Source organism: Sinohyriopsis cumingii, chromosome 4 (assembly GCF_028554795.1).
Source record: "Sinohyriopsis cumingii isolate HCF-2022 chromosome 4, ASM2855479v2, whole genome shotgun sequence".
Taxonomy (NCBI): domain Eukaryota; kingdom Metazoa; phylum Mollusca; class Bivalvia; order Unionida; family Unionidae; genus Sinohyriopsis; species Sinohyriopsis cumingii.
Window position 1 is genome coordinate 115,863,960 of NC_142964.1, and position 22,106 is coordinate 115,886,065.

General features: G+C 35.3%; 1 protein-coding gene across 1 annotated transcript in view; it reads left to right on the forward strand.

Annotated features, from left to right (window-relative positions):
• Window positions 1-18,939, forward strand: part of LOC149801936 (collagen alpha-2(VIII) chain-like) — a 44,094-nt gene extending 25,155 nt beyond the window's left edge. The window contains exon 2 of the mRNA XM_089956323.1: window positions 14,794-18,939. Coding sequence (XP_089812449.1) covers window positions 14,794-15,200 — 407 coding nt within the window. The 3' untranslated portion in view covers window positions 15,201-18,939. The remainder of the gene's footprint in view (window positions 1-14,793) is intronic.
• Window positions 18,940-22,106: the final 3,167 nt, after the last annotated feature.

Genomic DNA, 22,106 nt, shown 5'->3' on the forward strand with positions numbered 1-22,106 from the left:
AAAAGGTATGAATGCATTTCTTGCAAAACGTTACAGAAGTTTAATTCGTTAACAAAAAAATGCTCCTTCTAAAGTAAGAACGAATTTTAGAAATGGATTATAGATCTAGATAGCGAAACGACCTTAGACGCTTTACTTGACGGCCCTGACGGGTACAGATAAGACTAGTGAAATGGTCAGTACACAAGGGACTGACAATTTAGCTATCAGGTGCTTTGGGGGATGGGGGGTTGGGGTGGGTGTCTTTCTAGCTTGAATATTAGTAATTTTTATCTGAAGATAAATTTATTATTTTCCAACAGCTTTAATGGGTAGAGTTAGTTCTTTTTCATACGAATCAGAGCGATAGGGATGAATGACATTATGAACCTATCGATCGTTCATATAACGACATAACAATAGGAATGAATGACATAAATGCAATTTTGGAAATAACATGGAACACTACAACTATCCTGGCGCCCATTTGACGACGAAGATGTTAACTCTGGTTCCACGCGCTCTAGTAAATGGCCAGAGAAGCACCCACGCATGGTCCGCTCCTCTCAGTCTGCTGAAGGATCCCTCACATCACAGACCCGTTGGTCGCGAAGCCCTGGTCCCTCGCACTGAGAAAACCAGTCCACTCTTCCGACCCAACATCACCAAAACACAGCGTATACGTCACAGGAAACCCCACAGAGTTCTGTGACTCCACATCAAACGATGTACAAGGCATGGCTGGCATGTATAAAGCAGCTCTACAACTGGTGACTCCACATCAAATCATATACAAGGCATGGCATTTAGGCAGCTCTACAGCTGGAGATTTGCTTCTGTAAAGGGGTAAGCGTCCTGACAAGACTTGTCGTAATAAACGCCTTAGAAACCTCAATAATAATTTTAACGATGACGATTATATTGATCAAATTGCTAATAGTCTTAAATTTACATTTTACAGTTCGTCATACCAAAGATTTACAAAAATGGTACTAACAGTTGCTTCGTTTGGCGCTCAGCATTAAGTGGTTAGTGTTAAGACTGGCCAGCCTGTTGTAAGGATATTGTGTCGTTAAAAATCAAATCACACACACACACACACACAGTGTTCGTACTATTTACTTGTTGTATTTTAAAAACTTTACAGGTCTTTCTCAGGTAGAGCACTGCAGTTGCGGTGAAGGTACATTCTAATTTGTATCTCCACCATGTGGAAACCGAATCGATAATACACGTGAAATCTTTAAAATATGTACAAATGTACCGGCTTTAATTATTAATAGAACATAACTGTCTAAATTGGATATTCCGGACGCCGGGGACAAATCAGTTTTTCTGTCGGACAAGTGCCTAATGACAGGAGCTTAATTAAATGAAAGTGCAGTTTCTTAAAATTAAAAGTCACAATTTCATTCGAAAGATTTACGCATTTCTGCAGTACCGTCCTCTTCCAGATCAGCATTTTATTATTAACCGTGTTATTTAATAACGCGCAGTTGGGTGGCAGGGGACAGTTTCTTAAATTGGTTCCTGGCAAATTTCTTAACTTAAGGCTATGGCGGGACATTTTGAGCTATTATTGTGTAACAATTAAAGATATGGATATATTTGTGAATTTAGTCCTTCCGGCTTGTGTTGTTCTTGAAATTGATTGAAGCATGTACACCTCATGTAGTCACTGCACAGTATGTAGCCAGTGAAATACCAACAGTCGACTAGGAAGTAGAGCTAGCCACTTAAGGCAATAGACAAGTAGGTTCAAGACAGGTAGAATATCTCAAAAACTGCCTGGATGACAACTATTTGAATTGCTTCAAGCTATTAAGTACACAATGCTTTTCAAAATTGCTGCCTAGGGAAATGGCTTGTGTTTGCACTGTGAGCATTACATGTTCTCAGAAATGGATTCGGACATGAAAAATGTATATATAAATGTGGGGGTGGGGTGCATGAACTTTTTATTTTATGAATTTCCACTGACTTGTCCGGTCAAGTGAATGAATGATATTCTTATGTTTTTCTTTATTATACCTATCCAAAAATATGGACCTTTTTGACTTCACTCATATATTTTATTTTTTAATGAAATTTATATTAGGCAGGTGTATGCAACATCAGATTTGTTCATAAAAACTGTCCCTTGCACCCTAAACAATTTAGTATTTTATCGGTGGTGGGTTGAAATGTGAATCCCTACATTGGCGAAAGATATTCGTTTGCTGGTAAGGAATGGCTTTTCTATTATCGCGATTGGAAAAAAAACCAAAACAACAGAGAACACCAAATCAGTAATTGGTTCGTTTTGTTGAAAACTCCATCCTAAAATATCCATGCATGGTTTTCTTCGATCGATTTACATTTGTTTAAATTTTGAAACAGATTCAAGATTAAATTCTTGGATCTGAGTAATTCTTTTATCTGATAATGTTGGGTTTCCTAAAGGGTTAAAAGTTCGGAAGGGATGGGGACTGTGGCTTAACTATGATATCGTATTTGATTAAACATACCTAAATTTAGGTTGATGCTGAGGCCCGATGACTTTCATGATCGGTTTAATAATGAGGCGGAAATTAAAACAATTAGATTTAATATAAAAAGAGAACAATTAATTATTTAGAGCTAGATGCTCTTTTAGATGTTCATGTCAGTCCAAGTCATCGTCGTGAAGCATTTAGAAATAAATATCGCAAACAGTGGCTGACAGGAAGGAAAGGTATACACAGTAGGGACTAATCTACTGGAACGTATCACGTTGCTGCTTTTTCTTTCTTGTTTTTTTTTTCTTTCTTTCTTTCCTTTTCTTTTTCTTTTATTTTTTGAACATGTGATACGGTTTGAGAGCTTGCTAGGCAAAATATATTAGATAGGTGTGTCGACAGGAAGGTATTTGAATGTTTATGATGCGGGCATACTGGCGGCCGCCATTTTCTCCGCTGGCGTCCCTATCTAAGATATTTTATCAAGTACATTCTTGATTCGTATCGTATACAACACCATCTAGTATATTCCGGTTGTTTATATCCTGCCAAACCTACATTTTCTTCCTTTCTGGTACTTTTTGCAATAATAATATTTCGTCTTCTTTCCAACGCTTCAAGTCGATTAGGAATGCTCTCTGCCATAGTATGTGTGGCGTGCGATGGGTGGGTGGTGGTGTGGAATTGAACTAAATATAAGAATCTCTTGTAACGTTCGATAATCTGAACAATAATTGTTTCAAAAATAAAAAACACTGTTATTCTGAAGGAAGAAAACCCTGTCAACTAAAACAGTAAAACGAATAGGGTAGTCATTATACAAAGAAAAACTCAATGGATCTACAACAGCGATTCGCAACACAAAGATATTATCTTAACATAATTACACGTGTTGCCCTTGTACAACATTATGGACACAAGACACTGGAACTTGAAGAAAATATGAACATTAAAACAGGGATAAATAAAAGTGTGGCCAAGACAAGTCACTTTTTCAGAGTCACTTGTCCAAGACAAGTGGACGGGGCAAAGAATGTATAGAAATTACAACCGATTTTATAGTAATGGAAAGAAATCATTAATATAAAACAAAGCTATATACAACTAAGTAAATAAAGTGAATGCAATACACTAGTAAGGGTAATAAAATCATAATTCTTGCATTTTATTCATTTTATTTTTCCATACATGTTATATAATATAAAATAATTATATACTTAGAGAAGGAAAATCAATTATATTAACTTTGTAACCAAATTAACCCCATATATACCGAACTTAGGAGGAACACTGTGGGTGTATTTTAAATGCTTTGCCTTCATGGATCCCTTTATTAGAAACAAGTAACACCGACTATGAACCAAAGTCAAAAGAAAATTCTTCGAAGTTATTACATGCATTCTTCGTACAAAATGGGTGGGTTGTGGTCGGGAGGAGCAAGGCTTTAGCTGGGGGGGGGGGGGCAATCCCGAAAGAGAGAACCTTTTACACATCAATAACAACTCTCTGAGTTCTTGATGACCATTGACACTTGCACTAATATAAACATTTAGTATGGGGTAGCGTGTCAAATACAGAATTTTAATGCATAGAATTTACTCTTAAAAGTAATAATTCTAGTCAAACGAAATAAACAGGAGCTTGATCAAAATATAAAGAGCCTCAGACGTGGAATAAGAAGATTGTTCAGTGAAACATCCTCCCAGTGGAGTCCTTTCATAAACAAAACTAGTTGTGTCAGGAAGCTGTCTACTTTACGGATGCCTTCCTGACCACCAAAAAGCCTGTAAAGCGAAATATATTAGACCGGGCTCTGCCCAACCAAACCAGGTATTGACTGTATGTTGAAAAATATATGCACCAATCACCTTTCATTAACATGTAACCTCATTCTATGTCTAAAAAGTAAAATTCTGAAACGAAAAAGAATACACAAATTTTTCAGGTGAAAGAGGCAGAAATGTCATTGGGATGAAATGTCCCGGGTTAGAATACCCTGTATAAAACGACACCGCGGCGAATTAGGTTTTCTTTTGATCCTTTATCTTTCATAATGTAATATAAAAAAAATACGAACTTGTCCGGTAAAACATGATGAGCCTGGTGTGATGAGCAATCAATTATTGAAATAACACAGTAACTACTGAGTGAAAAAATTAATTTTGTGAACCATGCAACATTATTCCACAATTCATTGCAAGCACTTTGCCGAAATTAGTAGGCACTGCGATATGATCAAAACAAACATTATTTTTGTACGCGAAAGTAGTGTGCCTAAACATTGAGGAACGGATACATGGATCCGTAATTGGCTGGAAGGTAGACTGTATCTGACTGTCATGGGGATGATATCTGACCTATCGCCAGATCAGACATGATCAGACCCCATTCGTTAGCAAAACACGTCAGAAAAATTCAAACCACTTTATGTTTACACTTACCCTATATGAATTAGTCTTAAGTTTCAGTGCATACTGAAAGTTACTTGGTAAATGGCTGAAACATGATAAAACGATGACCATTTGAATTTGAATACGATATATAATGTCAGTTATATATATATATATATATATATATATATATATATATATATATATATATATATATATATATATATATAATATATATATATATATATATATATATATATATATCTGTGTGTGTGTGTGTGTGTGTGTGTGTGTGTGTGTAGCATAACCTAGATCTCAAATTATGCTGGTGATATTGGTAAATGTCATCGTTGTAAGAATACTATAAGGCCTGAATGCAGTGGCGGATTTGCTACTAGACAGGCAAGGCAGCTGCCTATGGCGGAAAAATTCAGGGGACGGCAGATTTTAAAAAGAAATAAAAAGCTCCTTAAATTATGCCATTATTTAAAGTCACAAAGGTCTTTTAAGGCCTTGATTTTGACGCTTTGCTTTGGGCTGGGGTCTGATAGCGCCTGAGGGCGGCAAAATGACAAATCCATCACTGCCTGAATCTCCGACAAGCTGCAAGCGCGCCTGTCAATCCCACGATATTAACACTATTGGCAGCAGTCACGTAAATGGGCCCGGGCCGACCAGCACTTTTAACTTTTATAAAAGAAAATATTTGTTTGAACAAGAACTAGGACAGGCTAGGTGTTTCTTACCCCAGGGCCCGTGATGGCTCTCTACGGCCCTGTTTGCCAGCGAAAGTATTGATCAGCGGTCCTTTGGTATAGGCACGTGATGCGATTCAATGGGATCCGGAGACATGTAAATACGAGTTTCAAATACGGTTTGCCTATACATCACTAGTCAGTGATACCTCACATTACACGTGCTTACACGTTGTTTTCTGTGATTTAAAAAAAGGATAAGTATAGCATGAAAAGTTCTGTCCAATAAAATATTGTAGTTATCTTTAACATGTATTATACTTTTGAATGCTGACTGCATCTCTCGACCGATCGATCGACATGTATGCGGGTCTTCTGAAGAGTTCTGGTCTGAAAACGGTTTCCTGACTCATTAAAATATCTGCAGACCTGCCTCGAACAACACAGCACGTTTGTATAGCTCAGCTGGTTTGATCTGTTAATTTGAGCTTTCGTGTCTAAGCCGTACACCATGTTAGCAAGCGTGGAAAGCATCCACACTTATATCAGGGATGCTGTTCAACCCAAACTATCTGATGTATGTGAAATCATCGTGGGCTATCGCCAAGACGACGGAAAAAGCTACTTGGAAGAGAAGGATTTATGTGTAGAGGCAATGCTGTCTAAAGAGTCTTGCTTTACGTTCCTGCTGTGAAACAAAGAAGATCAGTGAGATGCGATGTATGTTAACACGATTTGGTTAACAAGTTTCAAATGCTCTTTTCAGGGCCCTCCACTTTCCTCGAAAATACACTCTTTCACAATTGCCAAAATGTGTTTTTGTCCCTGAGTAGCGCGCGCGTGTTTGTAAGGGGTATTAAATGATATAGGTATGTTTGGATAGCATATTTGTGTGATTTCGTTTCCTTCTTATTCATTCTGAGCCTTTTCTTTTAATAGTCTCTGTTGGGACACTAGATATGCGTTTTTAAATAGTGTGGATGGGGTGTTGGATGGTTGAGACGATGTAATGGATAGTACGTGTGTTATATAACATGTAGTTATGGATAGTACGTGTGTTATATAACATGTAGTTTGTTTCAAAATCTTCCCCATTTGGTCTGATAGTTGGTGTATGGAGAATACGCAAGTCCTTTTGGATGGTGTGTGGGTGTGTTGTTGGATGGTATAGTGGTATGATGCATGCTATGTTTGTGAGATTTCATCTCCTTCTTTTAAACTCTACTCAACACAAGACGCATTTATGAGATAAAGTTGCCAAAAAATAGCAATTATTGATGGACGCTTGAAAGACAAATGCCCATAGTACAAGCCTAGTGAGCTAAATAAAATTACGAATTCTATTGTCATTTAATTGCGTAAAATTCTTATAGATTCACGAACCGTGTTGAGAAATATGTGATATATATTTCATAGGTTAAGGTCGAATGGCTTCTGCGTAATGCTAACGAAGAAACAAACCAACAACATTTAGAAGGATGAGAACAAACCAAAACTGATTTGGCTGCATTAGACGAAATGGCAAGGCAAAGAACAAATATAACAAGCAGGTAGAATAATTAGTACAATATTTTAAAATTTATAGGAAGGCATTTTTAATCGGCAGAAGTAAATTAAAATTTTCTTCTGTACGACGACAAAGACAAATTGATGGGAAGAATGCTGATTTTAAATCTGAATACAATCTTCAGGTCATGACCGTAAGATATTCCTGTTCTATTTGTAGGGCATTAAATAGGGTACATTCGTTTGCTGGCATTGCATTGTGACTTTCATTTTCATTTAATATACGTGTAGAACATCTAGTTCAATACAAATTAGATTTCTTATAATACTTTTAAAACAAATGATACATTATGAAACAAAGATAAAAGAAAGATTCCCCTAAAAAGATAGATGTTCTATTAGTATACTGTCAGTGATATAATCAATAGAGAATGTGAATGTGATTGTTTGGTATCTGACTGGGTATTGCACACCTAATGGGTGGTACATGCTTTATGCCCTAGCACAAACATTTTACAAACTGTCCAACCGATAGATGTAAAGAAGTTAATGGTATAAATAAAAAAAAATAATGGATCTATTTTGGAATGTCAGCAGGTACAGTACACGGATGATCAAATATGGCAATGCATGAACTGGGTCAGTTGCTGCTTACGGAGGTCGGTGGTTGGTTAATTTCAGCATGATCAAATCTCTGTAGTACGCATAGTACAAAGCATTATAATAAAAATAAACTATTTATTCACATCTCAAATTAAAATAAAGAAAACTTTCCTTTTAAGGCCCTTCTTAAGACGGGCTATCCTCTGATGAGAAACCAGATTGTTCTGATTTAAATTAATACTTTATTACCATGTTTTATCCCCGCCCCCCTTACTGACGCTTACCCGCGCATATTTGTAAACATTATGCATGCAGGATTGACCTTATAATTGAGATGCATACAATTATCCAGTTCTTAAATCTAGCATGAACATTTCTTGTGAAGTGGACACAAAATATAATCAAAATCTGTGAAGTTGAAATATGGCCTCACAGTGACCTACTTTTATTATCAGATTTTGTTGTCAGATGTAAAAGTAACAGAAGTTAGATGTAGGACCTTTCAGATCTGGAGACATCTTGAACAATACTAGTTAAATAAGAGTAGTGACATCTTGAACATTACTAGTTAAATAAGAGTAGTGACATCTTGAACAATACTAGTTAAATAAGAGTAGTGACATCTTGAACAATACTAGTTAAATAAGAGTAGTGACATCTTGAACAATACTAGTTAAATAAGAGTAGTGACATGTTGAACAATACTAGTTAAATAAGAGTAGAGACACTTGAACAATACTAGTTAAATAAGAGTAGTGACATCTTGAACAATACTAGTTAAATAAGAGTAGTGACATCTTGAACATTACTAGTTAAATAAGAGTAGTGACATCTTGAACAATACTAGTTAAATAAGAGTAGTGACATCTTGAACAATACTAGTTAAATAAGAGTAGTTATATTAAACCATTGCAAAGCGATCATAGTTGAACAATGGGCTCATGGCCTTTGCCATAACTTTTCTGCTCGTTCACTTGAAGCGCTGGAAGCTATATGTTGTGATTTAAATGCAAAATATAGTCAAATACTAGCAATTGAGTTGTGTCCCTTTGGGTAACCAATAAACCTGATGAATGAATATATTAAACTGCGTTATATAAACACCGCATTCGCCGTCAGGAACGTGAACTGTTTGGCCTGACTGACACATCATTAGATGTAATCTTGACTGCATTTTATATCACAAAATGAATTTACTTACTGAAATCATATTATGTTGTTTGATTAGTCATAATGAAAAGAACTTCGCTTACCAGTAGCTTTAGTGTTAATGCTGAATGGCTTGGTTAGTATTTGCAATTACCAGTATCATTTTCTGTATATATAAAAAATGTAACAGTCATCTCCCACTCGGGTATGTTTAGGACCCAGTTTTTTTATATTTCTTTGTAGTAAACAGAGATCTTCTGGTCTTCTGGAGTGATTACTAATCCCACCCGCATAACTCTTTAAACCTTTACATCATTGCATTTTTGAATTATTGGAGATTCTGAAAACTTTCATTTTGTTTTGTTACATATGGTTATTTTGAGGGCTGTTTTAATTTCTTGAAATAGAAGAGTACATCCTTTTAAAACTGCCACGATGTAAAGAAATCATTTACACAGAAACAGTATGATTTTGTTGATGCTATACTCCTTGGGCAACCTTCTTAAGTTAAACATGGATTTTATAGTGCCAACACAAACAGATAGACTTCTTTATTGAGCTTAATCGGGGTGGGGAAAGACGCAGTGTCGAATCAAAATAGATTTATGGAAATTTTCATTAATAGTATTAGCAGCTACAAATAGGAGACTCACATTTGCCAAACAGAGTGTTCAGAACAGATTGTAGTTAGATATATCCAGCTATCCTAATAATTTTGGCAAAATACACCAGACATCCTTAGGTGCATGATTGTAAATACATGGAGCTGAATTGTGTCACATTTACAAAATTCTAACTGATCAGTTCTATTGAGTTATCGCTAAGTAGTGTCTTCTCCTATACGGGTACTACAGTTGGTTAAAGTAGGTCATAGGTACTACTTTTAAAGGCCAGGTGAGTATATACGTCTCTATATTTACAGTTCTTACAGTTGTTATGTGTGTGCTCATTTAAAATCACTACTTACAGAAACATCTATATAGCTAAAAGCCATTTTTATGACTCTAGGTCTTAAACTATGAATAAGAAATAAAGTGAAACCAACAAATTAATTAAAATCAACAACAAGTTATTTCTCTACAATACAGAGTGAAATTTCAAGAGACGCTTATAATATTGGGAATTAAATCCCCAATAATCCTAAATATCCTTTGAAAAGTCCAAAAATGTAGAATGTTCTAAATGAATTCCAGTAGTGTTGAATGTATTGATGCAATCACACTGATGCAGTCCAGAATGTCTTTGAATGAGTTCACAAGAATTCAAAGTAGTATGTAAAAATCGAAACAAATGAATGAACTCTATTAATTTAAAAGTAAATTAGCTCTTCAGTAATTCCAATGAATATTTTAAATTAATAAAGAAATTTTCTCGAATTATATTTGGACTCGGCTGTAAAGTCTGATCTCTAACTGATTCACACAGACTGACCTAAAGCAGAAATGAATTATTTGTTTATCAGATCCCTGTTTTTATACATATTCTCTTGACCTAGATATGAATAATTCCAACGGAAAATTCCAATCGCATTATAAACAAGACTGGGCCTAGAATGTTCTAAACTCACCTGCCGTGTAAACATTTTATTTACAACTTACAAAACTTATAAACATGTACAAATGTTAGCTATGTAACATTCTGTTTACATTATCTACGGTGTAACTTACAATCGTGTACAAAAGTTAAGCACACATTTAAATATGCATATCAACCATCTATCCACTTCGTTCCACGTGGACACAAATGTGGAATGAAGTGTATCGATGAATCTTGGCTAGCAAGGATGAGGCAGAAGGTAGAGGTGGGTAGAGATGACATGTATATACTTTCCATTTTTCATTAAGTATTATATCTTCTATTTCATTTACACGTAGCTCAGTATCTAAGGGTTGTATGATCATGAAGTCTGCTGTACACATTCGCCTTTATTATTTATGGTAGTACCTTAAAAAGTAAAAAGATGGTGGATCATGTTTTTTTGTTGTTGTAGCAAAACAGATACGACATAACATTCAACACAATTTCCTGTTCCTCAATTGGTTATCGTAAATATTTAAAACATTTTGTAGTGGTTCGTCGATTCTCGATATCCAGATTGTCTAAATGGAGGACTTATATTTATTCATTTCCTGAAAGTTAAGACGAAACTTTCACGGATAAAAGCTTGTAGTCGCCCGTGGGATCAGCTGAACATGGACACAATTAATGACCGTTACATCAGTATGTTCTTAGGTCGCTTTAAAAATGATTTTTGTGATTTACGGAGAAAAAAACTAGCAGGCTAGTACAAAATGAACTTAAATACAAGTATACAAATTATCTACTGCATTATTATTCTTACAACATATAATTTTATATTTTTTAGGGGGAAAAATATTTTTTAATAAACATATAGCTAACTTTGAAACATTTCTTTGCCAAATACTGACTGTTTGTCAAAGGTTGACATGTCTTTATGTCGCCTGATTCAGGAGGCGAAGAGATCCATTATTCACGTAAGGTAAGTTCGAGATTACTATTGACCTTAAATGTTTTCTTCCAGCCCGTAATATGTTAAAAACACAAACACGTAATATACTTTCCATACACGTCATTCATTCGTTGGATCTTTATTTCCGCCAAATGTTGTATGTGTACATTAAATGTCAAGGTTTTACAATAGGGCAACTTTATTTCTTGATAAGAATCAACAGTGGAAACAAATTTCATAAATTGTGCAGACAAGAAACTAAGTGCAAAGCTTTCATGTAAATGGTACCTTTAAAATGTTTGCACAGGATAAGAATATAGATACTGTGTCTTGCTCCAAAATCACTCGCTTCCTAGCCTGACGTGCAAAAAAAAATGCGCACCTCCGAAACTGAAGATTTGACAACGGAAGAGCTTCTACAGACCTGGACAATATATCGTTTTGCAAACATTTTTTTTAAAATAAAAATTAGTTCAATTTAAAATCAAGACAGATCATATACTGACCATGAGAAGTCATCACAACAAACACATGCGGATAGTAAATCGCTAGTTAGCAGCAATGATGGCGCAGAGTATATGGACAATGTGCAGAAATTACGGAGCTCCGAAACAAGATCTCACGATGGCAATGCTCCAATGCGCATGGTCAATTTTAAGTTTTGCAATAGCTCATGAAAACAAACTTTTGTGATGAATTTTTACTTAGTTCAAATTGCCAATGAGACATGTATTACTTTGATCTTATCGAGTCATCTTCAACAAAACAAGGTAAATATTTGGAACTATTTTGTTAAGCTCTTAAACACATACGTGTCATCTGAGCAGGTGGGAGTAGGGGTAATATCTAAATATGGATAGTAAATCGCCACATAACATAGAGGCATACCTGGCGGCGATGGTCCTTAGTGCAACTGTTAGCTTTCCGATCATGGCGTCCTTCAAGTTGTTTTCAGCCATTTTCACCAATATACTGATTATACGAATACAAATAAGCAACTGTGAGAAAGAAGTGCATTGTACTCGATTTAATTATGACTACAAAGTATTGGAAAAGCTTACTAGGTTCAGCAGTAGGAGCTGACTCAGACAGTTCGATCACAGTCAGAGGTGATACAGAGGCAGGAAAAACGCATAACGGAGTTGGAAAAGACGCAGTCTACCGGCAACACACCTACACGTTCATTGGTGATGGTTAATTATAATGATCAATTGCAAAATTGACACTAGAATTCAAAGGGTTTGTTGAAGAAGAAAAAAAAAACAAAACAAAAAGTTGCCTCTTTTTGAAAATAAAGTATTCGGTGATTCATGAAAGCTGAACCATTTTAACTAACGTTAAATATAATCAAGGTACATACGATATTAAAATAGATATTCCAGGCACAAATATATAAAATATCCCATCAACGGTGGAACGCATTTCTGCTTCAAGATGCTAGACGGTTATAAGACAAGACTGTTGATAAATACTTAGGCTAACATATTACACGAATACCTTAATATATGCTGCAAGAAATTATATCACTGTGAAATAAATCCTGGTTCAAATCATATTTAACGAACAGAAACCAGCTTATACATTTTAATAACCTTAGTTATTAGCCATCGAATATCACAAGTGGCATGCCACAAGGATCAAGTGAAGGACCAAAACTCTTCTTAATATTTATAAAAGGTACACCTTTAGTTGCAGAAGCAACATACGTAGATTTTTATACTGTTCATACATTTTTCACGCATCTGAAAGATGTTAAGTCTAAATTTCACTTAATCCATGAAAATATAAATCTGTGATTTAAAAATAAACATGCGCACTGAATTCGCTTAAGATGTCTTTGTGGATATGAACACAGATAGGAGAGCTAAAATGACTGATATTATGTGATATAGACTATACATGTATAACAACGTTTTGTAACTACTAGTCGAAAGCTTAGCTGGATTACAAAACTGATAACAACTGTTCTTAAATTTCACGCAAATTAGAGTTTTATTAAGATGAATTCATGAACTTTCCGAAATTGTAATTAAAATATTCTACAATATTCCTTGTACTCTTGATTGCTTTGTGTTATTTCTCTATAACCCGGGTACAATGTAACAACAAACAAATCGAAACGACAGAATAATAAAAGAATTTTTATCAAAATAATTAGATGTTATACTGAAAAATGTAAACCTCTACTCACACCATACAACGACCTTTTAACGCCATTATAATAACTGCCAACTGAGTACATATGCATATATAATAATATATTAGTTTATAAGGCCGTATTTAATCTGACACCAACCTTTTTAACCAAATATTCTAATTCAGTCCTCAGCTGCTGATAAATGTTATCGTAGACCAGTTTCTCAACATACTCTTTTACCCAGGCCAAATACTGCAAGTTGGAATGATATCCCTAAAGGTGTACATAACAGCAATAAACATACGTCTTTTAAAATCAGTATCGGAGGTTTCTTATAAACTGGTAGTTAATAGCTTTTAGTTATATTTATTGGTGGATCTCTTCCCTTTGACACAAACTTTATATATTTCTTGCAATATAGGATTTCTTTTTCGATCATGCTTTCTATTAAAGGTTAGGGTCCGACAATTTAATTTTCTTGGCTGAGGAGGGGGTGTCTGAGTTTTTATTTCTGACGGTTATTTTTAAAACTATTGTGATGGATATATTTAATTTTTTATACAAATCCGAGCGAGAGAATTATATCCAAGTTTTGGGACGTACGAAATTTTTATGAACTCACAGCCCCCAACCCTCCGCCTTGAAAATTAAATGGTCGATCCTTTATATTAATATTACCTTAATGTGTGTGTGTGTGTGTGTGTGTGTGTGTGTGTGCATAAGACACGAGAGCCTTGAGATAGTGTTACGCGTGTGAGTATGTACATTAATGTCAGTAAGTTTGTACGTGAATGCATTTGAAAAGTGTAAGTATGGGTATGTGCTTTAAAAATTGTTGCGTCAATAAATAGTGAAACAACACAATTCTTACGAATAATATAATTTTCTTTTCTTGTGTCTAGATTCACTCCACCATTTCTTTTAAAAAGGAAATGTCTGGAAATTATTTATTTGAATATTATTAATACTATAGATTATTTGTAATTGTTATTGCAGGTCTGACATCTGTTAAGGATTGTTTCAGTAGTGAATTTGCTAATTGTATATTTTGTCAACAAAGTAGTCAAGACACCTGTTCATTGCTTAGGTCCGACACCCTCGTTACAAGTTCAAAATATACTCGAATAATTCAGCCATAAATGCGACATATTTATCTGCAGGAACATCAGATTTAAATTACTTGAATCTGACAATGTTATTAAGTGTTTGATATTGTTCGAAATTTTTTCGAAGTCATAATGATCACATGTTAAATATGAAAAGAATCCTCTGGTGGTAGAGTACGACATTCACTAATGGGTGATCTTGACTCTGGTATGACTTTCTATTTAATGTCTACAATAGAAATATTTACTGGTGAAAACATTTACGTGTTTCCATTTTGCAGTGTCCGTAGCTTTCATGGCGACCCTGAGCACCACAATATCTAACCCAGTAGCTGGACCTAGAGTTGTGTTTGATGTTGTGATCACCAATCAAGGAGGAGCATACGATTCCTTCACGGGTCTGTTCATAGCTCCTGTTGATGGCGTGTATCAGTTCAATCTTATAGCCAGCGTACAAAATTCAGATGGTAATCATATAATGCAGCTGTTCATGATGCGGGCGAACACGAAGATTGCTTACATGTTTTTAGATCATAACGACAAGTTCTGGCTCCAAAGATCCGTCTCTGCCGTAGTTTATGTCACCAAGGGAGAAAGCGTTTACATAAAAATATCTTTAGTCCAAGGAATTACTTATTTGAACGGCGGAAGTCTACACACGCACTTTAGCGGTTTTCTGATCAAGTGAACGCATTTTCGCGAACGGAAATTGAAACTCTAGCTGTATGAATTCGATAACAAGAATTCTGTAATCAGATATCTCCAAGAATTTTCAAGCAGTTTTCGACGTAGGTTACTGAACCGCGTTTGGACTATTTCTGCAAAATTTCAAAGTTGTCGGTTTCTTTGACTCTAGGAATGATCATATATGGTTTGCTGTGTTCAGTCTTCTGCTGGAGCATTCGACTAAGGCTTTTGACTCTAGGAATGATCATATATGGTTTGCTGTGTGCAATCTTCTGCTGGAGCATTCGACTAAAGCTTTTGACTCTAGGAATGATCATATACAGTTTGCTGTGTGCAATCGTCTTCTGGAGCACTCGACTAAGGCTTTTGACTCTAGGAATATCATATACTGTTTACTGTGTGCAATCGTCTGCTGGAGCACTCGACTAAGGCTTTTGACTCTAGAAATGATCATATACTGTTTTCTGTGTGCAATCGTCTGCTGAAGCATTCGACTAAGGCTTTTAACTCTAGGAATGATCATATACGGTTTGCTGTGTGCAATCGTCTGCTGGAACACTCGACGAGGGCTTTGGACTTGGAATGATCATACACGGTTTGCTGTGTGCAATCGTTTGCCGAATCATTCGGGTTAAGACTTTGACTCTCAAGCTGAATCTGTTCCATCATGCTCTGGCAAAACGATTCCGCACAACATGCCATGTATGATCGCAATAATCATTCGGGCACATATAATGAGAAATGTCACGTTCATGATTTATGGGCCATTCAAAGCATGTACTCACGAATATCAAAATGCAAATTGCAAAGGCTATGAAGATAATTCGCGCTATGACTAAAATAAACAAATCAATAAAAGTATAACTATGCGACAAATATGGCATTAGAGCCAATCGAAAGGTTCATCATATGAAGTAAAAGTATTAAAATAGGAATTAATTCAAATGCACTTAAAACAAAGGTATGTACAGAAAACACAAGATGTACATTCACCATGTAAATTGTAATTAATGTCCATTTCATTTCATCATTAATGAAACTTTTAATGCGAGATATGCATGACTAATTATGTTGTTCATACGCGTGTTTGAAAGAAAAAGATACAATTAATTTACCGATTAAAGTACACATACCTTCTATACTCGCTCATAAGATGAGTCCTCCTGCAAACTGCGCAGACCCAGATCTGCCGTTGCATAATGCGCATGGGTCTGTGCAGTTTGTTAGGAATAATCAATCAAACAACCATTGATTCGCAACCATTTACATTGGATAAATTTACGAAAATATTTGATAAAATATGAATATGCAACTGACCGACTGAAGGTTATTGACTTAACTAATTACTCTTTACTAGCCTCAAAATCAGAAAACACTTCAAGTCCTTCACATATTTGGTTATGAAGAAGATAAAGGTGTATACATTCAGATGAAATATCACTGAAACACGTGGAATTAGGAAACGTTCAGCTCTTAACACGTGAGAAATACAATTCAAAATTAGACATATGATCAACCCTGTTTATGAACTGATTAATACACTTTGATTTAAATATCATCAGTGACACTTCAAACAAGATCTTGGTCTAGCAGTACCTTGAAGACTATACAGTAAACCAATTTTGTTATAAAGAAAGTCTCTTATAGTTCGTTTAGCTCGTCATCGCGTATCGTATCCACGTTTGTAGCTCAGTGAATTTTAACCTGAGCGTCTTGAAATGTAAATAAAATTACCCCTTTTGTTGCGCGCACGAATTATTTCCTCATCATCCGTATCGACATAAAGGACAACACCACTCAATCGACGACGATCTGAACGAGCTATAATTTTGCCAGCACAAATAATGGTCGGAACGAAGTAATAAATCAAATTTTAGAATCGAGATTCAGCTGGTTGTGAAAATGCCTATTGTTATGAAGAATGCTTTATTTGTCCATAAATATGACCTCAGCGGTGATCTAAATGTAGGAAACTATGTCAGACTTTCGTCTTCAAAAAGAGTTTCAAAGCTGTTTGTACGGACGTGAAATAGTAGTCTACATAATCATAGAAAGTAACGCATTTCCTGTTTGATTGTAATAGATGAGTTGTTTTCCTTATAACTGCACCTGGAAAACTTTTCCTGAAAATATTTCTAATGTTTGTGAAATATTTTGGGACTGTGTTACACTTTATTTATTTTATGCAAGGAAATTGCAAGATTTAAGATCATTTGCGTTGTATTTAATTGCAATAATTTCTTTATCTTGCATATGGCATTGAAAATACAATTTGTACGAATCACTTCTCCAGTCTCCAATAAATTGAATCAAGTTTTAATATTGGCTTGAGGAGATAAGGCAGCTGCTGGGGCCGCGGGTGGCCGAGTGATCCAAAGCGTTCGCCTTTACCAAACACAGAGTTCGAATCTCGGGCTCCGCCACTATGGGTGGGAGAAAGCTTGCCAGAAGATTTCAGTTGGTCATAGATTCTTTCTGGAGTTTTCCCGGGTTCTTCCTCCACAAGTTATACATTCCGCCACGTATCACATATCTTGCCCTGCCTTAGATATGCCTTTAAACCCAATATAACAACAACAACAACAACAACATGTAACTGCTTCTATTCTAAAACAATCAGTTTGAAATCTTTATTGGCTTTAACAGTCATTTTTCGACGTAAACTTCAGCATCGAAGTACATGTAAGTCTCGTATTACAAGGTAACACCAAAACTGTGATATCCTAAAATTGCATGAAATCTTTATTGACTTTAACAGTCGTGTTTTGAAAAACAAAAATTCCGCATCATAGGATATGTATATGTAACTCATATTACAAGGTAACACCAAGACTGTGCTATCCTAAAACTGCAGGATGTCTCTATCGACTTTAGCAATCGTTTCTCGACGAAAACGTCCATATATTGGGATATATAGCTATCATTTTACGAGGAACACAGAGGCTGGACTATTGCGCTTACGAGGAACACAACGGTTGGACGCTTGGGATAAAAAGGAACACACATATAGTTGATTACTGGGACCAACATGTATCAAAGTTATCAAAGACTGAAACAGGGGAAGAGAAATGAAATTCTAAGTAATGGAGTGCACCTCAGATCAAGGAAGAATATAGCAAATACACATACATCCTTGCATAACAGAAAGTTCATATATATATATATATATATATATATATATATATATATATATATATATATATATATATATATATATCTGTGTGTGTGTGTGTGTGTGTGTAGCATAACCTAGATCTCAAATTATGCTGGTGATATTGGTAAATGTTATCGTTGTAAGAATACTATAAGGCCTGAATGCAGTGGCGGATTTGCTACTAGACAGGCAAGGCAGCTGCCTATGGCGGAAAATTTCAGGGGACGGCAGATTTTAAAAAGAAATAAAAAGCTCCTTAAATTATGCCATTATTTAAAGTCACAAAGGTCTTTTAAGGTCTTGATTTTGACGCTTTGCTTTGGGCTGGGGTCTGATAGCGCCTGAGGGCGGCAAAATGGATCTATAGATTTCTTTTTTAATTGAGTTATTTTGACCATTTTGAGTGAATAATAATATTAATAAATTAAAATTCTTGAAAAATATAATACAGAAAGTCGAGTGTAAAAGGCACCACATATCTTGTGCATTGATGGTACTGCCTGATAATTCACCTGAGATATTATTCCAATTCATAATGACTGACTTTTTGAAAATAATATAATCCCAATAAAGAGAGCAAAATCTAGCCTCCAGAAAATTACTTGTTATGGAATCAATACTTAAGTGATACATTTGTGAAAACATATTTAAAAAAATCAGATCAACGAAAAAAAAATTGATTTAATACAGTGAAAACAATCTTTGTCCTTTCAATGCATAAACGTATTTTAGAAATAGATTATATTTCTCCATAGTGAAATAACGTTTGATTTAGTTAATAAGTACACTACATAAGGGACTGTCCATTTAGTTTTCAGACGGGGCGGGAGTGTCTATAACCAAGATAATAGTCTTTTATTAGAAGATAATTTTATTATTTTTCAACAGATGCTATGGGGCAAAATTAGTTCTTTTCATACAAATTAGAAGAAGGTTTGTTTTGTTAATCTATCTGGGGACTGAACACGTGTTGAAAAGATCCTAATAAATTGGAACCACAGAAAATAAATGGTGAGTCCCGTAGGGCTTAACACACCATTATGGTATATTTGTGAGCTGTATGGTTTCCAGCTGGATACGACAAGTCAACTCACCAACCTCATGCAGTTATGCAGTTACTTTGCTGCAAAAGAAGCTACAATGCCTTAACCGGTCTTAAATTTATATCAGTTATATATACTGTTATGTTAGGAATGTGTGTGCAATCGATTTCACTATTTTTTGCACATTTTTTTTTCTCTCACGGGGATGGTTGGGGACATGTACAAATAGAACAAAGTGGAATACATCATTTCTAACACCTTCGTACGTTCATCTCTGCTAGCTCTTCGCATTCCCTCTCGTAATGTAAAACCTACATGAATAAATAAATGTAAATCTAGAGTACAGCTTGTTTTAACGAAGTCCAGATAATATTAGAACGTGCCTTTCCTGGGGTTGGCAGGTATGCAGGAAGGGAATCTAAAGCTGTTTTTTCATCTCTCTTTTCATCTTTCATCTCTTTTATGTTTTGAGCTTATTATGCACAACAGAATGTGTCGTTTCTGTCTGTCTAATAAGTGTTTAGTCTTTCTATTTTTGTTTAAATTTATTTCACAATCAGCCGCATTTAAAATATGTGACTCTGGCTTATACTATAGCTTGCATATTTCAATACAGGCTTGCCTTTTTAAAAAAATTGCCGTAAATTGTATTGTGAGGAGGCATTGGGATTTCTTTACCTTCAGTTGTGTTTTCAGATTACCAGAGGTGACTAATAATTAGAGATGTGAAATTACTATCGACCATTAGGAATGTTAACTATGTTTTCAAACTCAGCACCTTTTGATGCAGAAATAGAACGTTGTGCCATTCTTAGAACATGACAAAATACGGTACCTCAAAATATATGCATGATTCCAAGCGAATTTCTGTAGTTTAAAGCCCCAGTGCCGCTGTTTCTCATAAATTTCACCTTCTTCCAATCTAACTAAAGTTTGGAAGGAAGGAAATGATTTGTTATAAAGTTATCTGACATAAACCGTTCTTTCAAATAATCAAGATGTTAGATTTAAACGAAGGTCATATATTCAGTTTAAAATTAAGATGTGCAACCCCTTCGTTCATTCAGTGAAGTCGCTCTTCATGCCCTTCTTTATGGGGAGTGCTCCAGAAGAAGTGATTTGATACATTCGAGAAATTCCGTTAATGAATAATCTAATAGCAACAACATTTGCACATTGCGCAAAAATTGATTCATGTGAGGAAATTAAAAGAGGTAGGTCCTTTTTTTTTTAAATTTGAGAAGAAAGAGCGTGCATTGGATAAAAATAAGATTCTGGTGAATACTGGTGATCAGCTGGGGCGCCGATATACTTTGAAGAGCGAAGTTGGATTGAAGGCAAACCTACCTGTTCCGGCTTTCCATATTAATTGGCAAGCATACGACACGGATTTGTAAAATATAATGTACGTCAGTTATGCCTTTAAAGAAAAAATGTTCTAGCTCGAGTATTGCATCATATCAAATACAAAATGGAAATAGCGGATCACATAAGGGTTATCTACCGTATCCAATATAGCGTGTTGTTGGCCTCTGATGCCTATAACGGTGAAGTCATCAAACCTTGTGTTCCAGCTTTCGACTCAAATCGGTTAACCTAGAATGTCGCCGACCAACATTGGATTAATTTATACACATGTGAAAAATGGCAGAGTTTCTCATTTCGAGAAAGAAATTACATGGATCATAATGTGAAGAAACGTCGATATTGTCTTATTTTAATTCAAACCAACGGTGTGTAAGACCAATATCTGTCAAAATTCAGTATTTTTCAGATGATTCGGCGTATACCACTTTTCACGTAACGGCTGCACTGGGGCTTTAACCCGTGGAACATATTCCAGATTATTTGCAGGTGTAATGAGTGGCCGAGTGGTCCAAGGCGCTCGCCCTAAGAGATTATTTGCAGGTGCAATGAGTGGCCGAGTGGTCCAATGCGCTCGCCCTAAGAGATCACTGACGTGTCACCTCACTTCTATCCACATGAGAATATGAGAAAGCTTGCCATGTGTATTCACGCATTCATACACATGCAAGAAAAAGAGACGAAAGAGTTATTTTCTGAAACTCAACACTTCATTCAGTGTTCACATTAATAAGAAACATATGACATTATTCACAAATATCAACAACTCCCTTGTATATGTACTGCTCTATTTCAATATCAAATATGTTTTCACCTGATTCTATTTCGTAAATGACTTTTATACATTTCTCCCATATTAGACTTAATAGCTTCAAGCTTAAAATGAAATATCAAATCAAAGCAGCTCTGTTCTAGAATTGGTGTTTTGTTTCTAAAGTTGGATCTAAATAGATTTTGCAAGTAACAATAACAGTTTTAGAAAACTTAACTCGCAAGATTCATTTAATTCTCCAAATAAAACTAAAATTTCGAAAATGACGAAATCTACTCCAATCTCATTTAAAAAAAACCCCTAAAATCTCGATACGAATATTCTTTCACAACATCGTTGCAATTTAAATATTTCATAATTTCTTCCTCATTATTACATGAAAGGACGCCCTATATCAGCTACAGAACCAGTTTTGGATTTAAAAAATGGGGAGGTGGTGGTGGTTATCGATGTATAAGTGTCTAGATAGTTATCGGCGTCATCACCGGGATCGAGTGAATAATTAAAGTATGAAATTAATGGATTGAATAAATGGAGATCTAAGCAGAATAGAACAACACGAGTCCCCTCACA